Source organism: Cervus canadensis, chromosome 32 (assembly GCF_019320065.1).
Source record: "Cervus canadensis isolate Bull #8, Minnesota chromosome 32, ASM1932006v1, whole genome shotgun sequence".
NCBI classification, from domain to species: Eukaryota; Metazoa; Chordata; class Mammalia; order Artiodactyla; family Cervidae; genus Cervus; species Cervus canadensis.
In genome coordinates, this window is record NC_057417.1 from 14384968 (window position 1) to 14396878 (window position 11911).

At 40.2% G+C, this 11911-nt stretch overlaps 1 protein-coding gene across 3 annotated transcripts in view; it reads left to right on the top strand.

Annotated features, from left to right (window-relative positions):
• The window catches only part of REXO5 (RNA exonuclease 5), a 52723-nt gene extending 40812 nt beyond the window's left edge, over positions 1-11911 (top strand). For 2 of the 3 annotated variants that reach the window (XM_043455997.1, XM_043455998.1), the window contains exons 14-20: positions 1576-1680; positions 2155-2292; positions 5606-5698; positions 6324-6540; positions 6784-6968; positions 8097-8215; positions 11627-11911. In XM_043455997.1, the coding sequence (XP_043311932.1) occupies positions 1576-1680; positions 2155-2292; positions 5606-5698; positions 6324-6540; positions 6784-6968; positions 8097-8215; positions 11627-11708 (939 nt within the window). In that variant the 3' untranslated portion in view covers positions 11709-11911. The remainder of the gene's footprint in view (positions 1-1575; positions 1681-2154; positions 2293-5605; positions 5699-6323; positions 6541-6783; positions 6969-8096; positions 8216-11626) is intronic. The other variant, XM_043456000.1, reaches the window with a different exon arrangement.

The window sequence follows — 11911 nt, forward strand, 5'->3', positions numbered from 1 at the left end:
CACTTAATGTATTTGTCAGCTCCAGAGTTTATTTAGTTCTTTTTTATATAGTTGCTGTCTCTTTAATGAAATTCTCATTTTGTTCCTGATTTCACTAGTTGTCTGTCTTTGTTCTCTTTTTAGTTCATTCTGTATTTCTCTAAGTAAGGTACCTCTCCCATTGTTAGAGTCTGGCATTGTGGAAAGGAAAGCTTTCACTGGTCAGCTCAGCGTGAGGTTGCAGGGCCTCTCAAACCTATTTTGAGGATGTGTTGTCACTGAGCTTGTACAGGTGCTTTTAGTTGTCTCATACTCGCTGAGCAGCTTGTCCCTGTTTCCTTTCAGAATTTGTAATCTGTTGCTCCTCCTGACATCTGCCTTTGGAACTGCAGCTCTAATGTGCAGTGATTACAAGTTCATTATTAAGCTGTGATTGCATCTGTTTTCAGTGGCTTCCAAACAAGGCTGCCAGTCCTATCAGTGCTTTGAGTCAAATGAGACAGAAACTAGTCTCTCAGGCAATGCCCAGTCTAACCATGACATTGAATGCATGGTCCACTCTTGTTTCTGACCAGAGGGAAGATCCCCAGTATGGGAAGTTTCCTCCGTGTTGAGCTCTTCTAGGTCAGATAGTGCAGGCATAGATTGGTATACAAAACTGCATATTTTCCTTTTCCTTTTGCTAGGATCCCTTGTTGTTGTGTCTGGGTGCTGTAGTTCTCCACTGGTCTCTTACATTCTTGCAAAGGTATTTTGGCCTACATAGTATTAAAGTGGTATGTGTGGGAAACTGAGGGCCTAAAGCTTCCTTGTACTCTTATCTTGCTGATGTCATGTTCTCTTTTTTCTTTTTTTAAAGTGTTGATGAGAAAGATGTGCTAGGAAGAGTAAGTTTATAATGCTCTTGGGAGGGATTGGTATTTATCTTTTCCTATCTTTTATTTCTCTTTTTTCCTTAATTTATCTTTTTTCTGTCCTGATTTCTTTCTTTCTTTTTTTTCCTTCACTGCAGTGGCTCCAGTAGGGTATTGCCTCTTCTCTATATATCTGATTATTCCCCAGAAACACTGCTTCTCTGATGCTGTCAAGTCTCTTCCTTGTAGTCAAGGGGTTGAACCTTCAAAGTTGTGACCTGTGTTCATTGTTTTGGCATTTAGTTGTACTTTTTTCTGGGACTGATTTTGTTTGTTTCACCCAAGCCTTATGTGCCCCTTGGTTCCCTGCCCCCCAAAGTCTCTTGTACCTCTTCTCCCTCTTTATTCAAAGGCTTGCAACAGTGTGGGGTGATGGTAGCTCTCTTGGAATTTAACTTGTTTCTTTACTTAGAGGTAATTTGAAGGTTGTAATAGTCTGCTTCTTAGTAATGCTAAAGATCTGGGTCATATGTGATTCTGTTCTTTTTACTGATTAGATGGTTTTTTACAAGGCTGTGTGGTTATCACCATTTTCCCCCCAGATCTTGAAGTCAGTCTCATATTGCTTTTTAATATGGGTAAAAAGACAACCATTGTTTATATTACTGTGGCTCACCTCCACAAGCCACAATAGACTACTAGACTCCTGCCTCATCCAGGCTGTGTGTGCTGTTTTCTACAGGTTCTTGAGCAGGCTAGAGTGGAAATCCCCCTGTTTCCCTTCAGCATCGTGCAGTTCTCTTTTGAACCCTTTTCACCCAACCTCACTGAAGAGATGAAAAAAAGGGTAAGTGAATGGGTTCTACTAGATGATTTATTTAATGACATTGTAATCTCCTCCAATTAAGGAAAGTAATACATACTTATATTGTTTACTATATATTTATCTAAATTTTTTCTATAGGTAAATTGCCATTTACATTTTTATGATGGAAATCAGACTATATATTCTATTTTGCAATTCACTTAACACTGTATCTTATACATCTGTTCATAACACTGTATAATCTTTGTGCTGCATAGTTTTCTGTTGTAGGACATACCTATTATTTTCAGCATTTGGATTTGATAAATTTTTGCTATTCCAAATAATGATCCCATGAAATCCCTGTATACAAATCCTTGTACATTTGACAGGTATTTGTGTTGAGAAATTCCTTGAAAGGATTTGTCCCATGTTTCAACTTATGATTTCTTTAGATTTGACTTGATTCTCTTTCCACATCCATCTCCTCACTGTATTCTGTTGTTTTTCTTGTAGATAAAGATCAAGTGGACAGAGATGTCAACTGTCTACGCTGGGCCATTTAACAAAAATTGTAACCTCAGGGCTCTGAAGAGGCTCTTTAAGAGTTTTGGTCCAGTCCGGTCAATGACTTTTGTTCTTGAAACACATCAGGTAATGAGACAAGAAAACTTAGATTTTTGACCTTCTAATCTATTATGGTAAATTCAGATGCCTTTTAGGGTCATTCAGATATTAGTGATTTGAGCTTGATTGTCACCAACTGGAATGTGAGACATGCTCTGTTTCATGGGAACAGTGTTGACCCACAAGAATGTGTGCCCAGTACTGACAAGATCTGATTTTTTTGAGAATCAAGAAATCTGCCAATACTCATATTGCCTCCAGTTTTCTTAACTATCATGTAGGCCAGACAAAAATTGTATCTACTGGTTTAAGGTACCTTATGTACCTTAATGTACCTCAGCTTTAAATGATAAAATGCCCTTTCAAAAAGAGCAGCAGCTTCCATGTGTTGGAAGTCTGTAGGGCTTAAAATCGAAAGTATGCTCATAACTGGGTTAAGATACTGGAGGAACACAACCTTTTTGTTGCTATTAGCTCTCTAATCTCTTGGAGTTAAGGTTTGTTTATTAGTTTGTTGCATGTGTGAGTGCATGTTCAGTCACTCCAGTTGTGTCTGACTCTCTGTGCCCATATGGACTGTAGCCCACCAGGCTCCTCAGTCCATGGGATTCTCCACTCAGGAATACTGGAATGAGTTGCCCTGCCCTCCTTCAGGGGATATTCCCGACTCAGGGATCAAATCCACATCTCTTGTATCTCCTGCATTGCAGGCAGATTCTTTACTACTGAACCATTGGGGAAAAAACCTGATAGTTTAATTACTTTTACTTTTTTTAAGAAATAATATTATACATGGTTTTTAAAACTCCTACTTTTTTAGAAGGACGTAATGAGCAAGCCTCCATCTTCATGGTCATAGAAGAAGTTGAATAAAGACTAAAGTTGTTATATGAAGCAATAATAACATTATAAGCACAGTACCTAGAGACAGAAAGTCATGAAAAGAATTGAAAATAAAAACTTAGAATATCTGTAGAATGATATACAATAACTGGTAACAATGAGGGCCTCCAGGGAGAGAGGAACTAGGTGATTGGAAACAGGTTAGGGGAAGAATGTTCACTATAAATTTTTAGTACCTTATAATTTTGACACAGGCAACTGTTATCTGGTGCAATAAACTATTACATGTAATAGCTACTCAATATAACATTATAATAACTATTAAGTTTAGTAACTATTAAAATGAAGCAAAAATTAAAGTATCCATAGTGATCTAAGTACAGAATCCTAGGTGTTTAAAATGTTCTTTCCACAAATATTTTATGTTTATGTTTATATTTTATTTTATGTTTAAAATGTTCTTTCCTGCACCTAAAAATAGAAATAAAAAGATCATCCCTGAGAAGATAGACTGAGGGATGGAAAGGGACTGTAACTCATTCCTATAAGTCTTGTCTTTTTATTCTTTCTTTATGCATAATACACATACAATTTGCCTTTTTAACCATTTTTAAATATAGTCCAGTGTTATTTAAGTACATTGTCTCCAGAACTTCTTCATCATCTCATACTGAAACTCGGTACCCATTAAATAGTAACTCCCCAGTCCCCTTTCCCCTAGTCCTGTTAAATACTATCATATATCCTATCTTATAAATTTGACTACTCTGTGTTATCATGTAAGTGGAATCCTACAATATTTGCCCTTTTGTGTCTGGCTTGTTTCACTTAGCATAATATTTTTAGGGTTCACCCATGATGTAGTATATATCAGAGTTCTTTTCAAGGCTGAATTATATTCCATTATGATTATACCAGTTTGTTTATCCATTCATCCATTGATGAATATTTGAATTGTTTCCACCTTTTAGCCATTCTGAATAGTGCTACTATGAAATGAGCATGGATATAAAAGTATCTAAGTCCCTGTTTTCAGTTCTTTTGGGTATATACACGAAAATAGAAATTCTGGGTTAAATGATAATTCTATTTCATTTTTTGAGGAACTGCCATACTGTTTTCTATAGCAGATGCACCATTTTACATTTGCACTGCAGTGCCAAGGGTTTCAGCTTCTCCATATTCCAGCTGACACTTGGTGTTTGTTTTTTTTGGGGGTGGGGGGGTGGGAACCCCTTGTGGGATCTTAGTTCCCTGACCAGGGATTGAACTTGTCCGCCCAGCACTGGCAGCACAGAATCCTAACCACTAGACCACAAGGGAATTCCCCAACACTTGGTTATTTTTGTTGTTTTTGGATTGGGGGGCATTTTTTGTTTTGATCCATCCTAATGGGTGTGAAGTAATATCTTATGGTTTTTCTTGACTTCCATCTCCCTAATGATTAGTGATGTTGAGTATCTCCATGTTTATTGGCCATTTGTATATCTTTGGAGAAATGCCTCTCCAAGTCCTTTGCCTACTTTTTAATTGGGTTGTTTGATGTTTTTGTTGTTGAGTCTTAGTAGTTCCCTATATATTTTATTTTTTAAATGCTTATTTATTTGGCTGTGCCAGGTCTTACTTGCAGTTTGATCTTTTTTGGGACATGCAGACTTTTTAGTTGCAGCATATGGGATCTAGTTCCCTGACCAGGGATCAAACCCAGCTCTCCTGCATTGGGAGCATGGAGTCTTAGCCACTGGACCACCAGGGAAGTCCCCTATATATTTTGACTCCTTCAGTAGATACGTGATTTGCAAATATTTTCTCCCATTCTTTCTGTTGGCTTTTGACATTGTTGATAGTTCTTCCTTGAGGCACATTTTAATTTTGATTAAGTTCTCTCTCTCCTTTTTTTATTTTGTTGCCTGTGTCTTTGGTGTCATATTCAAGAAATCATTGTCAAATTCAATAAAATGAAGCTTTTCTATGGGAGCACTTTAATCTCTATGATGATGTTTTGGCTCAGACTATCACATTGATTTAGCTATTCTGGTTAATCAAATGGAAAAGAAGTAAATTTGAAGATACAAATCCAGTGGAAGAACTTAACCTCCAGAAGTTTGTGGGAAAGCTGCTTATTTAAAAAACTAAGCTAATAAGACAGATGGGAATTTCTGCCTGTGACTTACAGTGATAACTTTAGTGATTAATAATAAATAATATGAAAAGCAATTTGGGCAGTAAATAATTTTGTTACTTACCCCATAGCACCCAGAGAGAGAAGGGCTTCAATTTTAAGTGACAAATTTAGGTTACTTTCTGAGAAACCAGGTCCTGCATGTGGTGATTCTACTTAAAATGACAGTTTGTGATCACTGTCTAGCCCAGCACAGCGGGGACATCCATTCTGGTGACTTTGGCCACTGTAGTTTAGGGGGACTCTATTCCCAGCCCCTTCTCTGGCAGTTTGAGCTTGCAAAGCCAAAGTAAGAAAATCTTGGTGTTCCTGCAGCCACATCTCTGTATACAATATGAAGTCCTGGAAGCTGCCCAGCTGGCCATAGAGTCTTTGGATGACATCCTGGTAGAGGGTTCCTGCATCAAGGTAAGGTCAAGAAAGAGAAAGCATAAAGTAGTACCTTTCACTCAACCCTGTATTTTCCATATCCGTATTTACTCAACCTTATATTTACAGTGCTGTAAGACATAACAGCTTAGACAAGCACCCTTCAGAAGCTTAAACATGAGACTTTGTTATGGAAAGTCTTCATCCAAGCCTGGTATTCTTATAGTGGTGACCGGGCACATGATAACTTTCATTTTTGTCAAAATCAACCTGGGCTGCATTGGCATCTTCCTTGTACTCTTTATCACTACTTAGATCCAAATAGTTTGTTTTATGGTTGCCCTTTAGCTTTCAGGGGAATCAAGGGTATCTTGATGTTTCTTATGTAATTAAACAGAATTTCATTGGTGTAGAAGGCAGAGAACTGATTTCCATTGCAGGTGGTGGAGTGAGAAGGAAAGGGAAGAGTATTATTTACACAAAAATATTTACATTTTGTATTTATTTATCTATTATGTAAGTTTCTACCATAGTCCTTTGGAGCAGTTATCATTAGCCTCTGTATATAGATAAGGAAACTGAAAAATTAAGTTACTTGCTAGTATGTAACAGGCCTGGGGATTGAAGTAGTGACTTAGCACTAATGCCATGTTTCCTTGGTTAGGTGCAGAGGCCTGTGACAGAACTCACCCTTGATTGTGACACGCTTGTGAAGGAGCTGGAACAAGATTCTGAGAACCGAGGTACTATATACCTGTCTGGAGTGAGTGAAACCTTCAAAGAACACCTGTTCCAACAGTCTAGCCTCTTCCTGGGCCTGGAAGCTGTGATCTTGCCTAAAGATCTTAAAAGTGGAAAGCAGAAAAGATATTGTTTCTTGAGTAAGTCTATGCCACCAAATATAGCCTTGGGGAAGGAGATTACAGATGGTAATAACATGAGGTCAGAGAGAGGAAGTGGTCACCAAATAGGCTCTCCTGGGCTGGATCAGGTCAGCATCTCCTGATTTTGTCCTTCTTCCTTGGCTTTGGGTGAGCTTCAACTTGGATGGTGATCAGTTTTGTTTTTGGTTTTTGTTTTTTTTTTTGGTCCTTAATAACAGAACAGAGTATTCTTGTTTTCAGGATTCAAAACATTTAGCAGTGCCCAGCGAGCCCTCAGCATTCTCACGGGCAAGGACTGGAAGCTGAAAGGCAGGCATGCCCTAACCCCCAGGCACCTCCATGCCTGGCTCAGGGGCTTACCTCGTGAATCAAGGCTACCAGGGGTTCGTGTCATACCTCCCCCTTTGGAGCAGGAGGCCTTGCAGGTGAGTGAGTTAATGTATCCTGGGGTTTGAGGGGAAAAGGTAGCTAGATACTTCAGTTTGCTTCGTCTTAGTGTTGGCCTTCTGACGTTTATGGAAATTAGTCATGAGAGTCCTGGCACTAGTCTTCACTCTCCAGCTTCTTCCAGCCCTGGACACACCTTTCTTTCTCCAAGATATCTCATACTTTGTCTCCTCCAAGCTTGCTAAAATCAAGTTTTCTAGGTGGCTCTCCAAGGCATTTTGAGGGGTTGATACAGGAAGTTGGAGAGCTGGACAAGTCTTAAGTGATCTAAGGTTTCCTGTAGTGTATACACCAAGATGATTTTTGGTGGTCATAGGTGGACCTCTTTTTTCACTTTTTTTTTAAGTTATGAACTTTTCCCCCTAACATTTATTTAAGGTAACAACCACCACAATGAACCTATGATTTCATGGATAGTATTATTTTAAAAGTGAAAGTGAAGTCCCTCAGTCATGTCCAGCTCTTGCGACCAATGGTATGTAGCTTGCCAGGCTCCTGTATCCATGGGATTTTCCAGGCAAGAATACTGGAGTGGGTTGCCATCTCTAGGGGATCTTCCTGACCCAGGGATTGAACCTGTGTCTCCTGCATTGCAGGCAGACTCTACCATCTGAGCCACCAGGGATCCCTAGTATTACTTAGATGAAGCTAAGGAAGAAATTGATTCATTTTAAAGAAAACCATTAGGGAATATCCAACAGAAGGGTGAAGATAGGAGGTGAGTGGCTTAAGTTTGGGAACCCTGCCCTAGTCTCATGTCCCACATTTAGCAGTTGAGAAATAGAGATGAGAGCTAGTGAATGACTTGCCCAGGTTACAAATATACTTAATAGAAGAGGCCAGGCTAGAGCTCTCCTTAGTGATTTGGTTCCCCTAACCCAGGGCCCTGGAATATCCATCTGGAGGAATGGACAGCAGCTGTCCTAAACTGACTTGAAAGCCTGGGGATGCTGGGATGGACCGGGAACTCTACAGTATAGATTCTGGCTTCACACTGAGGATTTGAACAGAGCCTTTCCTGGGATCCTGAGGAGGAATGTTGCCATCTGTCCAAAAGTGAGCAGTGGGTACCCTGGCTGAGTGTCTATATCTGGCTTTGATCCTAGATGCTGAAGGTGGACCACCCAAAGATAGCTGCCTGGCACTGGGGCCGGAAGATAGGAAAGCTCTACCACAACCTGTGCTCAGGCACCCTCTGCCTGATCTTGCTGCCAGGAACCAAGAGGTAAGAATTGAAGGGTTGTTCCTTCATGATTCTGACCTCTGGACTTAAGCTTTTCTTGGAGAAAGGCCTTTTGTTGATATCCAGGCGCATAAATGAAGACTGAAATGAATCATTTCTTTAACTCTCACAGTTCTAAGAGATAGGTTATCGTATTCCAATTTTACATGTATTTGCTCTTCTATAACTACACTTTGTTATAGCCTCAAGGAGATGGCTTATCCCGGTTTAAAGGCAGAGTTCTTAGATCCTGCAGCCTCTCTAGAACAAGAAGCACTTGAGTAAAAATGGTCAAGAAGTTCTAGGCAAGGCATAGGCTCAGATGCAACCAGAGCCTACCTTTCCCACATGTAAGGAATGTGTTCCTGTCTTCCCTACCCTTTTCCCCTTTACCAGTTCTGTTAACTTTTAAGAGATAGGGCCTGTTTTGTTGATTCTAAGCCTGAGGAATAGTGGAGCAGGACTCTGGGTCTAGTCCCAGCTGTACCACTTAACTTTTCTGACAAGTAGTGGCCAAGCCACCTTCCTATTATGGATCTGTTTCCCTTTGGTAAGATGAGGGATTTAGAATAAATCAGTAATTTTCAAATACTTTAAACTATGAAAGTGAAAGTGTTAATAGCTCAGTCATGTCTGACTCTTTGCAACCCCATGGACTGTAGCCTACCAGGCTCCATGGAATTTCCCAGGCAAGAATACTGGAGTGGGTTGCCATTCCCTTCTCAAGGGGATCTTCCTGACCCGGGGAGCAAACCCGTGTCTCCTGCATTCCAAGCAGATTCTTTACCACTGAGCCACCAGGGATCAGTTCTTTAAACTATAAAACCCTTTATTAAAGAGAAAAATTTTGATGTTAAATCTTTACTGAGGCATAAAGCTGTGAGCAGTTCTGAAATGGGTGAGTAGGTATATGAATGAATATGTGTATTGGGGGAGGAGGGAAAGAAGGCAGTGGCTCTTTTGACATAAGCAGTTTAAAACTCACTGGATTGTATTATTTCTAATGAGTCCCTTAAAATTCTGACATTCTAGGATTATTTCATAGGCCCAGGGTTCCAGGTGGTGAAACATGAATGCCTCAGGCCTTGAATCCTGGATCAGAAGTTAATTTCCTGTCATAAAATTCTTATAACATGTATTAGGGCTACTAGTGAAACAGGGTACCTGCTGGGGAGCTTATGAGAATTAAATCTCTGAGAAACAGAAATAATTACTAGGTGTTTACAGCAAAAAAAAGTTCTTCCCTGGTGGCTCAGAGGTTAAAGCATCTGCCTCCAATGTGAGAGACCCAGGTTCAATTCCTGGGTCAGGAAAATCCCCTGTAGAAGGAAATGGCACCCCACTCCAGTACTCTTGCCTGGAGAATCCCATGGATGGAGGAGCCTGGTAGGCTACAGTCCATGGGGTCGCAAAGAGTCAGACAGGACTGAGTGACTTCACTTTTACTTTCACTTTTTCACAGCTAAAAATAAAACAAAACAAAACAAACCTGGACTGATACACTTTAAACAGGCTTATAAATAGACTTAACAGTAAGACGTTAAAAAGCGACCCAAAATTGCCAAAGAAGATAAAAAAAGCTTTTTGGTTAACAGTGTGGTCTCTAAAGGGGGCAAACTTGAACTTGCCTGGACAAAACTTCTCAGAGCCAGTGCTATGGAGGCTGAGGTAAAATAGGCAAGTCTTCATGTACCAAGTAGAATACTTAGCTTGTAGTTCCCCATCGTGTAGGTAAACTAAGCCAAGAGAGGGTCAAAGCTTTCTTCTTCTAGAAGTGGTTGGGATGATCTCTGGGGATGAGGGCTTAGAGGTGGCAACCTTGGGTCAAGAAGCAAAAAGGCTTAAGTTCTGACTGAGGCAAAGGTCCCAAAGGCATGTTTGACAAGTTAGAAGAAAACTGGAAACAGCAAATCCTGTAGTAACAAAACCTGATGTTAGTCCTTTGTTTCAAAAGTTACACTCTCATTTCTGTAGTCATAATGATCTGTAGCCAGCAGCAGGAGCATGTTATTTCCCCAAGCTATAAGCCTGCTGTGTGACTAACTTCTTTTGGCCTCTTCTGTGCAGTGTCTCCATGATGCCAACAGATAACATTTGGGAAACAGTAAAAGTGGCTCAGGAAGGAGTAGCAAGGAGAATAGAAAGTTTTCCCTCATGCTGGGAGCTTGACTCAGCTCCTAATAATTGCTGTAATTCATCAAACCCTTAATAAATGTCAAGTAATGCTAAGTGTTTTATATGCAGTTTTGGTTAAGGTTATTGAATCTTCACTTTAATAAGATGAGGAAAAGGCTCATCAAGTTACGCAACCTGCCTAAGGTCACACAGCTAGTAAGTGCACAATTAATACTTGAATTATGAAGTGTGAACTGTTACTCACTCACTCACGTCTGACTCTTTGTGACCCCATGAACTGTAGCCCACCAGGCTCCTCTGTCTATGGAATTCTCCAAGTAAGATTACTGGAGTGGGTTTCCATTCCGTTCTCCAGGGAATCTTCCCGACCCAGGGATTGAACTCAGGTCTCCTGCATTGTAGGCGGATTCTCTACTGTATTTGAATTATGATTGTGTCTAATTCCAGAGCCACTCTCCAGCACTCAGAACTCCAGTTCTCCATACCCAACAGGCCTGTGGCTTGTTAGCTTAAGTTCAGACATCAGGTGGAGGCAGATTGTGTGTTTGTCTTTGCTCATTTCTGCCTCCTCTGCCTTGGAGAGCACTTCAGCCCTCTCACCCAATTCCATGAGTATTCACTGTGAGGTTGTAGGAAACTAAAATATATCAGGTGACTCCTAAATTCTAAGCAATGTGCTAGGTGTTTCACAATATAATTAAAAGTTAACATAAAGTTTTTAAACAGTGCCTGGCATGTGATAGGTGCTACAGAAGTATTTTTAGCAAAACAACATTCTAACAGCAGTTTAAAAGGATTCTGATGACAGACTGTTGTTATCTACAGCAGTACCTACTCAAGGTACATAAGCTGTTTGGGAGGAGTAAATGAGGACACATAAAGTTCACTGCTTGACTTGCAGTAAGTGCTCCATCTACATTAATATGTTAGCTGTTACAGTCTACAGTCCTTCCCAAAGCCCTGCAAGATAAGTAATTTAAATATTTAATATTTCTTTATCGTTGAAGAAACTGAGTTTGAGATCATTCACCCTTAGTTGAGATATGCCTCACATCTGTTAAGTGGCAGAGCGGTGATTTGATTCTGGGCATCAGGGACTAGTCAGTATTCTTTCCATTGAACTATTTTCAGCAGGCAGCTTTCCAAAGGCTGTCTACCTACCTGGCCCTCACTCCCATGGCACATACACATACCAAAAAACCCCTTTCTCCTTTACCTTACTTTTTGTCAACAGGGTTGAATGAATAGTTAACTGTCTTTACTCATCCTCCATTACAGCACTCATGGATCGCTCTCTGGCCTAGGACTGATGGGAATAAAAGACGAAGAGGAAGGCACCACTCCAAACACGTGTTTGTGAGTCTGCCCACCACTTTCCAGGTGTCAATTCTTAATCCCTTGTGGGCAATGGCAGAAAATGTGGTCAGGCTGCCAGACCTCTCTATATAGCAGACAGTTTGTGGAAATATTGTATTCACTTGAGTCTAGTCCATTTATATGGCATGTACAAATTTTCAATAAATACCTAAAATTCAAACCTCATCTTAGAGCGAGGGAAGGATA